At 34.3% G+C, this 14,855-nt stretch overlaps 2 protein-coding genes across 2 annotated transcripts; one reads left to right on the forward strand and one right to left on the reverse strand.

The window, feature by feature from the left end:
• Positions 1-3,089: 3,089 nt before the first annotated feature.
• Positions 3,090-8,314, forward strand: LOC127787840 (uncharacterized). The gene is made up of 3 exons (XM_052315874.1): positions 3,090-3,459; positions 6,732-6,961; positions 7,710-8,314. The coding sequence occupies exons 1-3, from the start codon at positions 3,144-3,146 to the stop codon at positions 7,986-7,988; spliced, it is 825 nt and encodes a 274-aa protein (XP_052171834.1). The 5' UTR covers positions 3,090-3,143; the 3' UTR covers positions 7,989-8,314.
• A 5,415-nt stretch (positions 8,315-13,729) lies between these two features.
• On the reverse strand, positions 13,730-14,808 carry LOC127789011 (uncharacterized). The gene has a single exon (XM_052317741.1). The coding sequence runs from the start codon at positions 14,319-14,321 to the stop codon at positions 14,055-14,057; it is 267 nt and encodes an 88-aa protein (XP_052173701.1). The 5' UTR covers positions 14,322-14,808; the 3' UTR covers positions 13,730-14,054.
• Between the last annotated feature and the right edge of the window lie 47 nt (positions 14,809-14,855).

Here is a 14,855-nt window from a genome sequence, read left to right on the forward strand (position 1 = left end):
CTTTCTTCTCATTTCCTTCTTTCTTTCTTCTTCCTTCTCTTATTCTCTTCTTTTCTCTTCCTTCTTCTTCTTCTTCTTCTCTTCTCTTCCTTCTTCCTCTTCTTCTTCTCTTCTCTTCCTTCTTCTCCTGCGGCTGCCTGCAACTCGCGCATGGCTGCCCACCACCGCCATCCCCCCACTGCCATCACTGGCGTCGCCTTCCTCGCTGCTCGCTGGCGCCTCCATCGCCGGCGCCGCGCTCGCCACCGCGAGCTGCCATCGCGGCAGCTTCCTCGCGTCCAGCCGCGAAGCTCGCGGCCATGGCCGCCTGCAATTGTGCGGCTGGCTTGAGCTTCTTCGACCGCCGCTGATCGTCCCTTGAGCCTCCTCGTGCCACCCCCTTGGCCGATCAACAGCTTAAAGCTGCCCGCTTCTATCGACATGCTTGCTGCTTCGCTCGGCCATGGCTCTCATTCTCTCTCTCTCTCTTTGCAACTCTTTGTTGCTTGCTCTGCCCAACCCTCTCAAACTTTCCTCTATTTATAGCCAACGCCAACCCTCTGCCCATTTCTCTACCTTGCGTGCAAAATCTTCCTTTCGTGCAAAATCTCTCAAATCAAGTAGAGACGTGACTCAATCTTGCAGGGGGTGTGGTTGATTTCAGTTGCAGGGCATGGGGGTGATAGAGATATGGATTTGCAGAGGAATGGGTTGCTGCCATCCCACGCACACACAACACATCCATTTATATATATATATATATACTATATATCACAATAATAAATATATAAAAAATTATATATTAATCTTTAATTTTCTCATAATATCACTAGGAAAAATTCTTTTATTATAATTATGCCCTTAAATCTCAAATTAATTTGCATTACAATACTAAAAATCCACAATTAATAACTTAAATTTTACTCGATATAGACGATTTTGCCTTTGCGTCCTCACTGGGCTATCGATTGATCCCAAAACCACTGAATGGTTGATTCTTACGCAAAATTAGAGTCTCTCTAGGGTTCCGTTGATTTTTCGGGAGCTTCCTACAACGATTCGATTTTACAACCTAATTAGTAGCTGTATTTTAGCTGTACCAAAAACTGTTCCCGATTCGATTTCTTTCGATACCATAAATCCTATCTCGATACGCTCGTCGAGTCCATATAATTTTCTTTAGATAATTTCACTCCAAGGCACTCCCTGCAGCCGATTCGATACTTATAATTGCAATCAAATCAATTTTTTAGTATTCTAAACTCATCAAAATTACGTGACATCTTTATACGAACATGGAGTAGTACAACTGCCTTCTCTCTGTCCGCTATACCAGGCTTTGTCCGCTATACCAGGCTTTGTTAATTCCTTTCTGTTCATGCGTCTGGCTTCCAATTGGTGTCCGTCCTCCAATTTCTTCTTTAATTCTCTGTGCGCCGCTGCCCTCCAAATCCTCCTGTCCGCGTGCCGCTGCCCAACTTCAAATTCCCCCTCAAATCTCTTCATATTATTCTATATATACGTGCAATCCAAATCCCTACACAGCCCACACAACCCATGTTCACGTTATATAAATAGTATAATGTATAATATATCATATATATAAATAATATAATATTTAATATACTACTTATTATATTAACTTTAACTATATTATTATAATAATTAATATTTATAATACTTATTTTTTATTTAAATTATAATATTAATTTTAAAATTAACTTTATAATTTTTTTCTTTTTCTTTCTTTTTATTTTTATTTTCTTTTCTTTTAAATCAAACACCAAACAGTATTTCGATAAAATAACAAGAAATACTAAAAATTAAATATATGTCAAAGAAACTCAAAATATTAAATAATTTTAGGTAAAACACAAATAAAATACTAAAAATACTATTCAATTATGACCAATAAATATGTAAATAAATTCTCACATCATTAGTTTGTTTTTATTTTAATGGACTTTAGTCCCCAATCTTAAAAAAATTAAAAAAAAATCACACAACCAATAATAACTTCTAAATTACCAATATATATATATTTTATTTAGATATTCGAATTTTTTGTTATTTTAAAAACACTCATAAACTTATAATTTCGAATTAATTACATCCTTAAACTTTTTATTATTTCAATTATACCCTTAAATTCATTGTTCTCAATAATTTTATTGAGGTGTACAATTGACTATAATTACATATTTTAGAAATGTAATTAAAATAACAAAAAATTCAAGAGTGTAATTAACTTGAAATTGCATAATTCATAAGTATTTTTGAAATAATAAAAAATTTAAATGCCTAAATAAAAAAAGTACAAGCACAGTGACTAAAATATATATTTGGTCATTTAATTTGAGATTTAGATACATCTTTATTGTTAGACTACAACAACCTTTAATGCTATTTAAGCCTTGTGTTTATAAAAAATTAATATGAGCTTAAATTTGAAAATAAAAAGTGTTACTTAGTATTTTTGGAATGACCGTCATTATGTAGTCTTTGGTGTTCGTATTTTGAATTATGTTAGGGGAGGTAGATTGTAGATTGAGCTTTTGGCCCTTGCATAAGGTAGCTCGACCTATATATTGAGATGGGATAATTGCTACTTTTAATTTGTTACTAAGATAAATTATAAAGGTATATTTGATAGTATTTAGTTGGAAAATAAAATATTTTTTAACTTACATGAAAAATAAAAATTATCTCCCCTTAGATGAAATTTTTTATAGAAAAAAGATAAAAATATGCTTTAATAATAGTACCATAGAATTTAATTTTATAAAAAATATAATATATCAAATATAAAAATAAAATTTAATTTTTTAAATGTGACATTTTTTATATATTTTTCATGTATGGTATGAAACACACCATAAGTGTGGACGCAAGACATTGCGAAGAAGACAAATGTACAGTTTTTTATTATTTTTGAGCTTTCAATATACATTTATGGGAAGGATGGGACGCGCGGAGGGTGGTTGGATCATTTCCATGGCATAGCGCAGCAAAATTCCAAGTCTTTCTTCTTCGTCTTCTGCTTCTTTTGTGGTCCAATTGCCCCACCTCCTGTCTCTCCTCCCATTACCCCCCCCCCCCCCCCCCTCTCTCTCTGTCTATCTGTCTATATATAGCCGAAGCGGTGCAAGAGCTCTGAACCAGCAATGGCGAGCCAAGAATCGTCGCTCGAGCCATGGAACCATTTGGGCGGCAAGGTCGTCATGGTCACCGGCGCTTCGTCAGGCATCGGCCGAGAGTTGTGTCTCGACCTAGCCAGAGCCGGCTGCAGGATAGTGGCGGCGGCTCGCCGGACGGATAGGCTTGAGTCCCTCTGCCTCGAGATTAACAAGCGGAGCCGCCTCGCTGCCTCCGTGGAGCTCGACGTGAGCGCCGACGGGCCGGCCATCGAGGCCGCCGTGGAGAGGGCTTGGAACTTGTTTGGTACCATTGATGTTCTCGTCAATAACGCTGGATTTAGAGGTAATATTCTAACTGTCTGAATTTGAGGTTTCTTTTATTGTTTGGATTTTGCTCTGTGCAGTGTCTGAATGTGCGAATCAGGAATTTGATTTTTCTGTATTTTTGGAATCAGTTTGGATTTTACAATGAAAATGGAACGGAAGAGAGGGTTTGTAAGAAATTTCAGTTTTATTGTTAGGCACTTCTTGGATTGGAATGGCAAAAGGTATAGGTTCCTAATTTGATTAGACGACAAACCCAAGCCATCACTGCGTAAATAGATTTACTTTCGCTCGCTCAGACCGTAGCCCCACCAAACCTTATTTCCAGACTCAGAGGGAGTGGTCGCCTAGTTGGCTCTAGACACCCTGTAGCAAGAAAAAAAAAGTAATCACATTGGTTAATTAGAAATTATTTACATTTGATAAAGTTATTGTTCAAATAATATGTCGAAGAAACAATCAAAATAAAACAAAGTTTGAATGATGAATTGCTTATCAATTTAAACAGTTGAAATCATTTTGAATAAATAGTCTGCCTCCAATTTGCTAGAATGTGAGAGACAGAGGTAGTGTAAAGTGTAAACAATTAACCTACATACCTAGGAGAATATGAAAGGGTATGAGTTCCTGAAGTTGAATTAAGTTCTGGCTCATCAATTCTGTTTCCCTTGAAATCTGATTCCAATGGATTTAAAGATGGTTTTTGTTTACCCTTCATCAATTTGAGTTTCAAATTATCTTGATTCAGGATATTATGATTTATTTTCATAATCCATCTTTCCAAACTGGGTCAATGATGCTTTGAATTTCTGAAATAAATTTAGTACTGCTCTAAGTAACCAATTGCATCTCTGATCATGTTCCGGGAGTATATAATATATCAGAGAGCAATGGTGATGCTTGTGTATATTTGTGTAACTCTTTTTGAATTTTTGTATATATCAAGAGCTTCTGCTGAATATGTTATTTATATGCTCCTTTAAACCAGGGATCTAATTGATTAGATGGAACACACCGCCTGTAGGTAGTGATCCTTCTTTTTCCTAAGCATAACTGGTGTTTGTAATGGTAGGAAAGTCAACTCATTGCATGTGTAACAAATGGATTGTTATAATGTTTTCAACATTTTTTAATCATCCAAGGCAAAGAATATTTTTCATTAGATTAAAAAAATTGTACCAAAACAATAGAAAGTTTTGTTATATTTTCTAATATTTTGACAATAAAAGTGGTGCATATTATTGGCAGTAAATAGAATTCAATTATCTAATTATTGAAATTGTGGCTTTGGTTAAAGATTTGTTCCTTATTAACTAATTTGACGATTTGAGTGCAATTTTTTCTTTTGAATCTTTTTCTGTAGTACTTTTTATTGCAAGTTCTTTTTAAGAATCCTCAGAAATGGATGGGTGGAAAAAACACTGCTTTGGGTTCAAATTTTCTATCCAAGAATCATTGTTGCATAACTACTCAAATTTCTATCAAATGGACTTGATTTTTCACGTAAATCTAATCCCGCCTTGGATAGGGACACGAAAGTCATTGAGGTTTTTGCCGATAAATATGCCCTTCAGTGTAGATTGTGTATCCACAATTCAATAACCATTGCTATTGGAGAGAGATAATAACCAGATTATTGGAGTTGTGAGAGAGAGGGATTGTAGCTCAGTCTATTAAGAGATTGAACCATGTTAAGTTTTTTTATGCTATTTCTCTCTTTTTTCTTAATTTTCTATGTGTGGCTTGTGTGATCTGATCATAACAATCATAGTTGTTAGTAAATCGCTTAGGTGGGCCTATTTTTGGTACTGTTCTATAAAACTGTTTCTGGGATCCCTTCCCTGAAAGTGTTGTCCTCTTTATTGTTGTAATTATCATATTTGTTCTTAGAAACACAGACAAAAAAAGAAGAAAAATCATAAACAATTTTTATCCTCCTTATTGTTATAATAAATACTATTTGTTCTCAGAAGCACATAGAAAAGAAAAAGGTAAAATCATGTTGCATAGTTTCGTTTTGGTTTCTGTTCTATATATTGTTGTCTTTGACAGTTGAATTATAATTTTCAACTTATTTGCTACTGTTCCAGATAGCTTTTAGATTCTGTTGCTTATGTAGAGCTAATTAGACCTTTTCTGTGTCTCTAGACGTATGTTTGGATCACAAAAGAGAATCCTAGATGAATTTTTGGTAAAAAAATTAAAATAAGAATAAGAAAGCAAGGAACCCAAGTAATGCCCTACTTATTGGTATTAACTTGAGGGTTATTCTTTTTTGGGATTAGATATTAACATTACAAATTCATATGTATGCTTTCCTATGAAATTGTGCTTCTTTTTGCCTCTACATATTAGCATACCATTGCAATCTTCAATTTCATTCTCCTCTGGCTTTTGGTTTGGATGTAGTTGTAGCATTTGTACCGTTTTGCAGTCTTATGTTCATGAGATACCATGGAGTGACAAAGATTTCTGAAAAGAAAATGAGATGAGAACTTGGTAAGGTAGTACTATTTTTTATCTTGAAGGGTGATAGATGGGTTCTAAAAGAGGATTAGTGGCAGGTACCATGAGATGAGCTTGCAGTTATCCATGAATAATATTTCTTTGGAAAACATGTCATATCTTTTCTTTAGGGGCTTTTTGTTGGCATTGTTCTGTTTTCTTGTTTCTTTTTTCTTACCGTCGCAGGAGAAGAGGAAGGGGGGGGGGGGGGGGGGGGGGGGTCTTACTTTGAGAAGTTGAAGCTAGGTATTTGCGGGTAACATTCTTATTGCATTCCTGCTGAGTTTTAAGGAGCTATAAACATAAATTTTCCAATATTCATTGCTTTAATTCATGAGCCAAAAAACATCTACATGCAATCTTTTTGTTTTTGGTCTATTTTGTTCTGTCTAGAAACAGTGGAGAATACTAATTTTCCCTCTGCTTGGCCGTAAATAAATTTTATACCTTGGGAGCGTGTAGCCCATAAAATTGGAGCCAAGTGACTAAGAAATGCCGTGCTTATGCCGTTAACTACTTGTTGCTTCATTAGAAGGCAAAGTACGAGTTTAGCAATCTAATTTTAGATATGTGAAATGAGTATTAGCTTAATATGGTCCAATGTCTTTGTTTTCTTCTTCTTCTTCTTCTCTTCTTTTCCTGTCATCAGTCCCTGCATCATGGAGGTTCATATCAACCTCTTTTGCTTTGTACAGATTGAAATGTTCTTTGTTGGGTTATCCATATCCATTTATCCTCTCCGCCATCAATTTTTGCTCATATAAATTTGGTACTTCTATGTATCAGGCAGCGTGACATCTTCATTGGATCTGTCCGAGGAGGAATGGAATAATGCTATGAAAACGAACCTGAAAGGGACATGGTTGGTCTCAAAGTACTTGGGATTACATTTATGTGCTGCTAACAAGGGAGGATCAATTGTCAATATTTCCTCTATTGCTGGTCTTAACCGCGGGCACTTACCAGGAAGCGTTGCATATAGTAGTTCAAAGGCAGGCCTAAACACCCTGACAAAGGTGAGATGATGGCACAATATATTTTTATGTGGTGTCTAACATAACTTTTGGACTTGCTAGCTGAAACTGCTTCAAGGATTAAATGGGTGCTGGGAAAAGTGTCAAAACTGTATTAGTGAAATAAATCAGCATCATGTAGCTATTAGGTTCTATGCCTTCATATTTTATGAAGCAGAGTTGTGAGAAACATCAAAGGGGGTTTGACAAAATAATTCAGTAATCAACTTGAGAGGAAGAAACCAAAAGGAGTACCTAGCAGCAGACATCATAGGACTTGAGAATGGGATAGTTTCTGTTCCTTATGATCAAGTACTATACTTCTTGAAATAAGAACTATCAGAAAGTAAAGCACATTTTTTGCCATGTTGGTCTAGCATTAAGATCGCTTTGATTCCTAAGCTTTGTCTTTAACATTGTTCTTGCCTACATCGTCATACATTATAGGTATCCAACTCTGCAATGCTTCTATTACGCGCCATCCAAAAATATGTTCTTGGGTACTTAGCTATAGTAAGAATTGCTCCTTTGTGATTGGATTGGAATCTTGCGGGTTCAAGTTGAGATGGGGTAGTGGTTTACCTGTTTGAGCAACAATTTCATGCAAAAACAGAGGGAATGATGCTTCCATGCTATCATTCTTCATAATCTTTTAGCCTTTTATCCATTCTTTCCATCATTCTCCATGGAATACTTTACCAAGTCGTAGTAACCACGAACATTTTGAATCTCCCTTTCTTAACAACTGCAGATGATGGCAGTAGAACTTGGGGCGCACAAAATCAGAGTGAACTCGATTTCTCCCGGGCTCTTCAAATCTGAGATCACCGAGGGCCTGATGCAGAAAGACTGGTTACAGAAGATCGCGCTGAAAACGGTCCCTCTGAGAGCCTTTGGAACATCGGATCCAGCCCTGACGTCGCTCGTCAGATACTTAATCCATGACTCCTCAGAGTATGTGACCGGCAACATCTTCATCGTCGATGCAGGCGCGACCTTACCGGGTGTCCCGATCTTCTCTTCCCTTTGAACCAACTTTGCACTGAAACTAAAATTCATTGAATTTGTTATTTGATTGATTGGGGAGAGATCTGAAACGAGTTATGGCGTGGTATTGAATATGCTTTAGCACAGTAGGAAGAATGAAGAAAATGTTTCTCATAATAAGATCTCTCTCAATCTAACGGCGATTAAATTCCCTCACTTCAACTGTGAGTAACTACAAACTTAAACCAATAATTTAGAGTGCTTTTGGATCAATACAATTATGTAGTGTTTATTTGATATTTTTCAAATATGTTTATCTCTCTCTTCTTTAAATAATTATTTAAATAAACAGAGACGGCTGCAGGTCAATGTTATTTTAGTGAAAGAGTAGAGTGGCATAGAGAACTATCAGGTTTGCTGGCCTAACCATATTGGAAAATATTTGTTTGACTTAAAAAATCATATAAAAAATAGGAAGAGAACATTGGTAACATGTATAAAGGTAAGATGTGAATACAATGTGAAAAAAGAGTGAGATTGGACTGATTTTCAGAAGTAAAAACACTTTGAAAGAGTGAACACATCAGAAAAAGTAACTAAGATTATGATGATTTTTAATCAAAAAGAATATTTTGTTTTTTTTTTAATTATTATCATCAAAACAATGACTTTATCTTTGGGGTTAAAAATGGTAAATTGCATTCGCACCATGACATCATTCTTTGTAGTTTATTGTTTCTCAAACTTGTATTTTATTTTTTTAAAGGGTAAATTTCTCAAACTCTTATCGTGTTTTTAAAATATTATTAACCTCTCTTGAATTTCATAACCATGCAACATTTTCTTTTCTAATTTACACCCCCCCAACCCAAACCCAAACCCAAAGATATAGGTTTTGATTTGAATTTTTAGATGGCTAGGTTCTAGATTCCATTCAAATTTGGGTTCTAATTGGGACCTAGATTAGATGGGTTTCAAACCTAGTGATGATATTGGGTGTTTTGATTGGAATCCAACATGATTTCTTTTGGAACCTAGATTGTTTGGGTTTCAGACTTGGGGTCGATGCTTGATAGTTTCTATCAAAACCCAACATCATGGTTAGGTGTCTAACCCATCTATGATGCTAGATAGTTCTGGTATGGTTATGGTCAAAATCCAAATGAGAGAAGGAATGGGAGGGAGAAGCTTATTGTTGTCACCAAATCAATGGTTGAGAGGCCTATTGCAAAATCACATTGGGGTTTTTTAAACCCTATCACAAATTAATTTTGTGATAGGATCGTTGAAATCCTTTCAACAATTATCTTAGCATAGCCAAAGTCAAACATCATTTAAACAAGAAAGAGGGAAATGAGAGAGTTTACGAAGACTTATCCTTTACATTGATGGTTGTGATGTTAGATGTCATAATGTTTAATATTAGTACTTTTTAAAAAAATCTTTATAATAGTTTGAATGTACCAAATTTTTGGTTTTCAAAATATCGACGTTCAATTTTATCCGATTGCGATCCGTTTTTGGGTCGCGGTGAGTAAGTCTAAAGCGTCAAGAAGGAGAATACAAAGGTTTTAGACGTGAGTTAACATCAGGATTTTTTACGTGGTTCGGCCAGAATGATACTTACTCTGATTATTTTCTTAGAATGACGGTATCTGATTATTCTTTCTGTCTCTGCTCCTTATGATACCTCTGACTCTTATTTATACCGAAGAACCTTTACAATTTAGATAACATATAGAAATACAATGGTTACATAATGGGGGACAAACAACTCTTATCGTCTGCACGAAACCAGAAGTGGGATCCTCATTACGAGGGGTATGGGTTGTTGCAGATAAAGTGAATAGTCTCTACCTCTGTCTTCTGAGTAGCTTTGCCACTTATGCGAGCTGACGGTTTTAGGCCAGCGACCTGGGCAGTCCAACGAACTGAGGGTTTTGCTGTGAATTCGTCAGTTGATCGTTGAGAGCTAGCTAGCTAGGGGCTTTACCGGGAGCTTGCGGAATGCTTGCTTTATGAACTTCGGCTTTCGGTGGTTTATGGGCTTTCTTTGACGAGATTGCCGGAATTTTTTGAGCTCTAGGTGATTGGGCCGGCCTATTGGACTGAGTCTGGCCCATAAGAAGTGATGCGGGAATAACGTATAACAAGAACAAAACAAGATTTCTACACTAAATTTAAAGTCGAAATAGAATTTTTATACTTCAATATAAAGTAGAGCTTATCTTGGCATAATGAATTTTTTTGAATCTCTTTGAGAGAGAATGTACTTAGAGATGTCAAAAGAGTCCATCTATATTGAGTGGATTATGTTCCACCTATTTTGAATGGGCTGGCCCACTAGGCCCATGGCGGGCTAATTTTTGTCATCACAATTATTAAATTTTAAATTTTATTTTAATTTAGTTCACCTTTTAATTTTTTATTAAATTTTGTTAACAAAAAATTGATGTGATATATAATAATATGAATTCAAAAAATAGTTAATGTTAGATTAATATAAATCCCACCCTCAAATCAATTTGAGGTTTATATTAATGTATACCATGTTAATTTTTTTTAACAGAATTTGACAAAAAATTAAAAGAGCGACCAAATTATAAAAAATTAAAATTTAGTGATTGTAGTTACAAAAATTAAAATACAGTACTCAGTTTATTATGAAATACAAAACTAAAAACTAATAATATAATTTACTCTAGCATTGCCTTCCCCATTTTTTCTTGGTGCTTTGATTTTCGATTTTGGTAGTTTTCACGGTTGTGGGGTATGCCTTTGTTTTATTTTGTAGAAGATTTGCGCTTTTTTTTTTAATGAATTTTTATATGCAAAAAAAAAAAAAATAATTTACTCTTATAACAAAATTTAATAGAGAAAATGAGAATATCTATTATTGAAACAATTTAATAAAAAGCCGAACTATATTAAAATTTTATATAGCTCATAATTTAATCTTTTGTGTGGGTTGATAGGATGTCACATTTTTCACCATAAATATATATATATATATATTTGATATTGGAGGGAATATTATCTATATATATATATACACACCAGCAAGTAACATATATACTATGTTGCATGGAAACGAAAACGAGAAATGTTTCTAATAGGAAACGAAAATGTGGAAACAAATATTTTTCTAAAAAAATAGGCATAAATAGGGTCTGAAATGAAAATAGGAAACGAAGAAATGACTCCTATGAAGTGTTTCTGTGCAACATAGCATACATGGTCATCAAAAGAAACATAATTGCATAGCAATCCTTCAAGTATAAAAAATGACTGATCATCCAAGAGGTGAGCAAAACTATTCCAACTTGGAAGATACAAACTCCTCCATTCATTTGCCTAGCTATGGACGAATTAGTCCAACCAACATGAATTGAAATTCGAAGACATTTCAAATAATTTTAAATGTGCAATCAGGTTAAAAAAGATTAAAAAGTTATCACACTCTTTATGAGAGATTAATATTATAAGTAACGACAAAAACTTTTTTGATCAATGTGAAAGGCATGAATGGAAGAAAGGAGTGTTATTGATAAGAGCAAAATGCCCATTAGGAGCGCTCAAATCATTCATCTAAGCAATGATTTTGGTAAATGTATAACTAGAGTAGTCAAAACCTAATTTGGAACATTTTGACCATTTCTTCTAGTTGAACCAATGGCATTTTTATAGGAATGACTCATTAATTAGTCTATTCAAGCATGTGAGGTAAAACCCTTTCTAAAAGTATCATAGACTTTGTTTTCATTAAAATCGATACCAATATATGGTTAGAAAACCAATTAGATCACAAAAGAAAAGGTGAAACTTCATGAAAAAAACTCAAACTCGACACTTTTCTCCCTCTTATTTCTCTCTCTACTCTCAACCTTTTGTTTTTTTTTACTCTTAGAAAAATAAGCAAATAATTATAAATATCTATATCAAGAGTTGTAAAAATGTCCAAACCCACAAACTCATATTTCCTACTAAATGTTAGCCAACATTAAAGACAACATTTTTTTGGGGGGCCTAATAGCCTAATTTATCACTAATTTTGGATCATTTTTTAATTTTATCCCATTTTAAGAATTACTTTAATTTGATTATCGTACTTTAAGATTGATATCAATTTTATTATTGATCGACTTGGCGTGTGGCTCAATTGACATGGCAGTGAGATGACATGCTAATATGTCCAATAATTGACATATTAGCAAAACGACGTCGTCTTGCCTTGTTAAAAAATGACATCATTTTGCTAATGTGTCAATTTGGTAATTTTGTAATTTTATCCTCAACTTTGGGTTATTTTTCAATTTTATCCTATTTTAAGAATTAGTTTAATTTGGTCCTCATATGGTTTGTAACAAGGCAAGGCAAAACTACACCATTTTGTTGATATGTCAATTATTGGACACATAAGCACCCACTTCGCTGTCATGTTACTTGAGCCACACATTAGGTTAATTTAAGATAAAATTGACATCAATCTTAAAATACGAGAATCAAATTGAAGTAATTTTTAAAATGAGATAAAATTAAAAAATGATTCAAAGTCGAAGATAAATCAAACTATTAGTCTTTTTTTTTTAATATCTTTTTCTAATTAATATATTGGGTTCCATAAATGATAAACATAGATAAAAGAAAACAACAACATGTTGCATTTTTGTCCTTAATTAAAATGTATTGTTTTTAATCTTTCATTGTTAACAAAAAAATGTGACAACTAATCATATTCATTAAATAAATTTGAATCTCAATTCTTTTGATTAATTTAAAAAGAAAGTGCCTCCTAATCAATGAATATCAATGTATGTGGAAATAGAGGTGAGTATGAATAGGCTGGAACTTGTAATAAAGGGGAGGAAAAAAAATGAAAAATACATGTAAGTGATTTTATTTTTTATTTTTTTTATTAAAATATCTCATTTCCAATCATTTATCATGAAAAAATTGGGACTAAAGGGAGTGTTTGGTGGCTTTGATTATCGAATCGACCGATATACTAAAAATTGAATAGGCTGAAGTTATATTAAAAATCGAATTGAATTGACAAAACAAACTAAAAAATCTAACAAACCAAAAATTAAAAAAACTAAACAAATATGAAAAACTGAACTGATTGAAAAAAACCAAAAAAAATAAAAAAATCGAATAAACTAAAAAACGAACAAACTGAACCAAACAAATCGAAAAAATAAAAAATTTCAGTCGATTTAGTTATTTTGTTTTTTTAATAAAAAAATTGAATCGAACCAAAATAAATAAAATTATCAAATTTAATAATAAAATTAAACTGACCCTTAGTTAAAATCAAACGGAATTGATAATTTTGATCTATTTAATTTAATTATTTCGGTTGGATAGAACTTTTACACGTTTCTAGCCATGTATTTGAAATTAAAGGGTGAAAATAAATAAATAAACATTAAATATGTATTTGAAATTAATACATATATATCTAGTGGTTGAGAAATTAAAGGGAGAAAATTAATTGAAAAGAAATTCATGATCCTGCAGATTTTCGAAATTCAACCGAAAGGCAATCAATCCACTGTCTGCGGCAGAGTTAAGTCGCTGGGTCCCAAACCATTATCAGTGTCAAGGAACTAATTAAAATAAAATACTTAACACCAACAATACAAAAATAAAATTAAAAAGTTTAATCCATGCAAACACTAAACAGTGCCTAAATACATACATACAAATATGGAAAAAAGAAATGATATTTGCTATGGCATTTTCATGTTTATGTTCCAAAAAGCATTGATCTCTGCCCCAAAACCAAATGAGAGAAGTAATTAATTACATCCATGATGAAATGATCCATCCACATACATGAAGAAGAAGTATTAATTTTAATTCTTGACAAATAAAATATATTCTGATCATCATCAAAATCTCAGTACTCAGATGAAGCTGAATTGCCATATACAAATATCGTAAGGTTATTAATGATTACTTGCAACAATCCAAGCATATATGATGTAGGAAAACAAGAAAGGGGGGAGGCGAGAAAACGCGAGAAAATTTTCAGAGCTTGAGAAAGAAAATCAAGCTTTTTTTCTTTTGTTTTTTTGACCTTTTTGTGGGTAATTTGTCTGTTTGCTTATCTGTTGTGTAGAGGATTGGGGCCCGTGTAGACCTTCCTCTTGTCTGCGCCGAAAAGATCGTCATCTTGATCGCCATTACTGCGTTTGAATCCTTTCTGGGGTTTCGGAGAAGCGGCGGAGGAGCCGCCGCCGCCTCCGCCGGTGCCGCCTTTGAATCTGTTGTAGTAGCCTTCGGCGAAGCACGGAGAAGACAACTCGAGCTCTATCAGCATCAGAAGTATCAGGGACAAGCAAGCCAGCTCCTTTCTCATCATCATTCCCATTTTGTTTTTCGCTTAATCCTTCTTCACATAGGATCCAAACCCTTGCTAGCTAGAAATGGAGGTAGCTGTCTCTCTCTCTCTGTTGATTGAACGAGCTGAAAAAGGTGCTGCTTCCGAGGATGGATTATTATATGACACCAAGGGATCAGAGTTCACAGTGGGATGCCTCGGAGTTTGGAGAGGGGCAAGTCAATGGCTAGGAGAGAGTCAATACGCATGGGGTTTGCTGCTTCTTTCCCTCTCAGTTTGGCGCAGCGCAGTGCCCGGCTCTCGTTGGAAACTTCCTCTTTTACTGATTTCAGAGCCCAAGTTTTGAAGAACTTTTCATGAGAGAAAGAGAGAGACTGATTTCAGAGCCTAACTAAGCTAAGTTCTGAACCTTTTATGTGTGTGAGAGAGAGAGAGAGAGGGGGGGAGGGAGAGGGAGAGGGAGAGGGAGAGGAGAGACAGTGTGTGAAAGAGATTTTGTGAAAGCTGAGCATTAGCAAGTAGGGGGGTTTCTTGTAATGTTTTTAGGAATATAATCCATGGGGT

This window comes from Diospyros lotus, chromosome 13 (genome assembly GCF_014633365.1).
Source record: "Diospyros lotus cultivar Yz01 chromosome 13, ASM1463336v1, whole genome shotgun sequence".
Lineage (NCBI taxonomy): Eukaryota > Viridiplantae > Streptophyta > Magnoliopsida > Ericales > Ebenaceae > Diospyros > Diospyros lotus.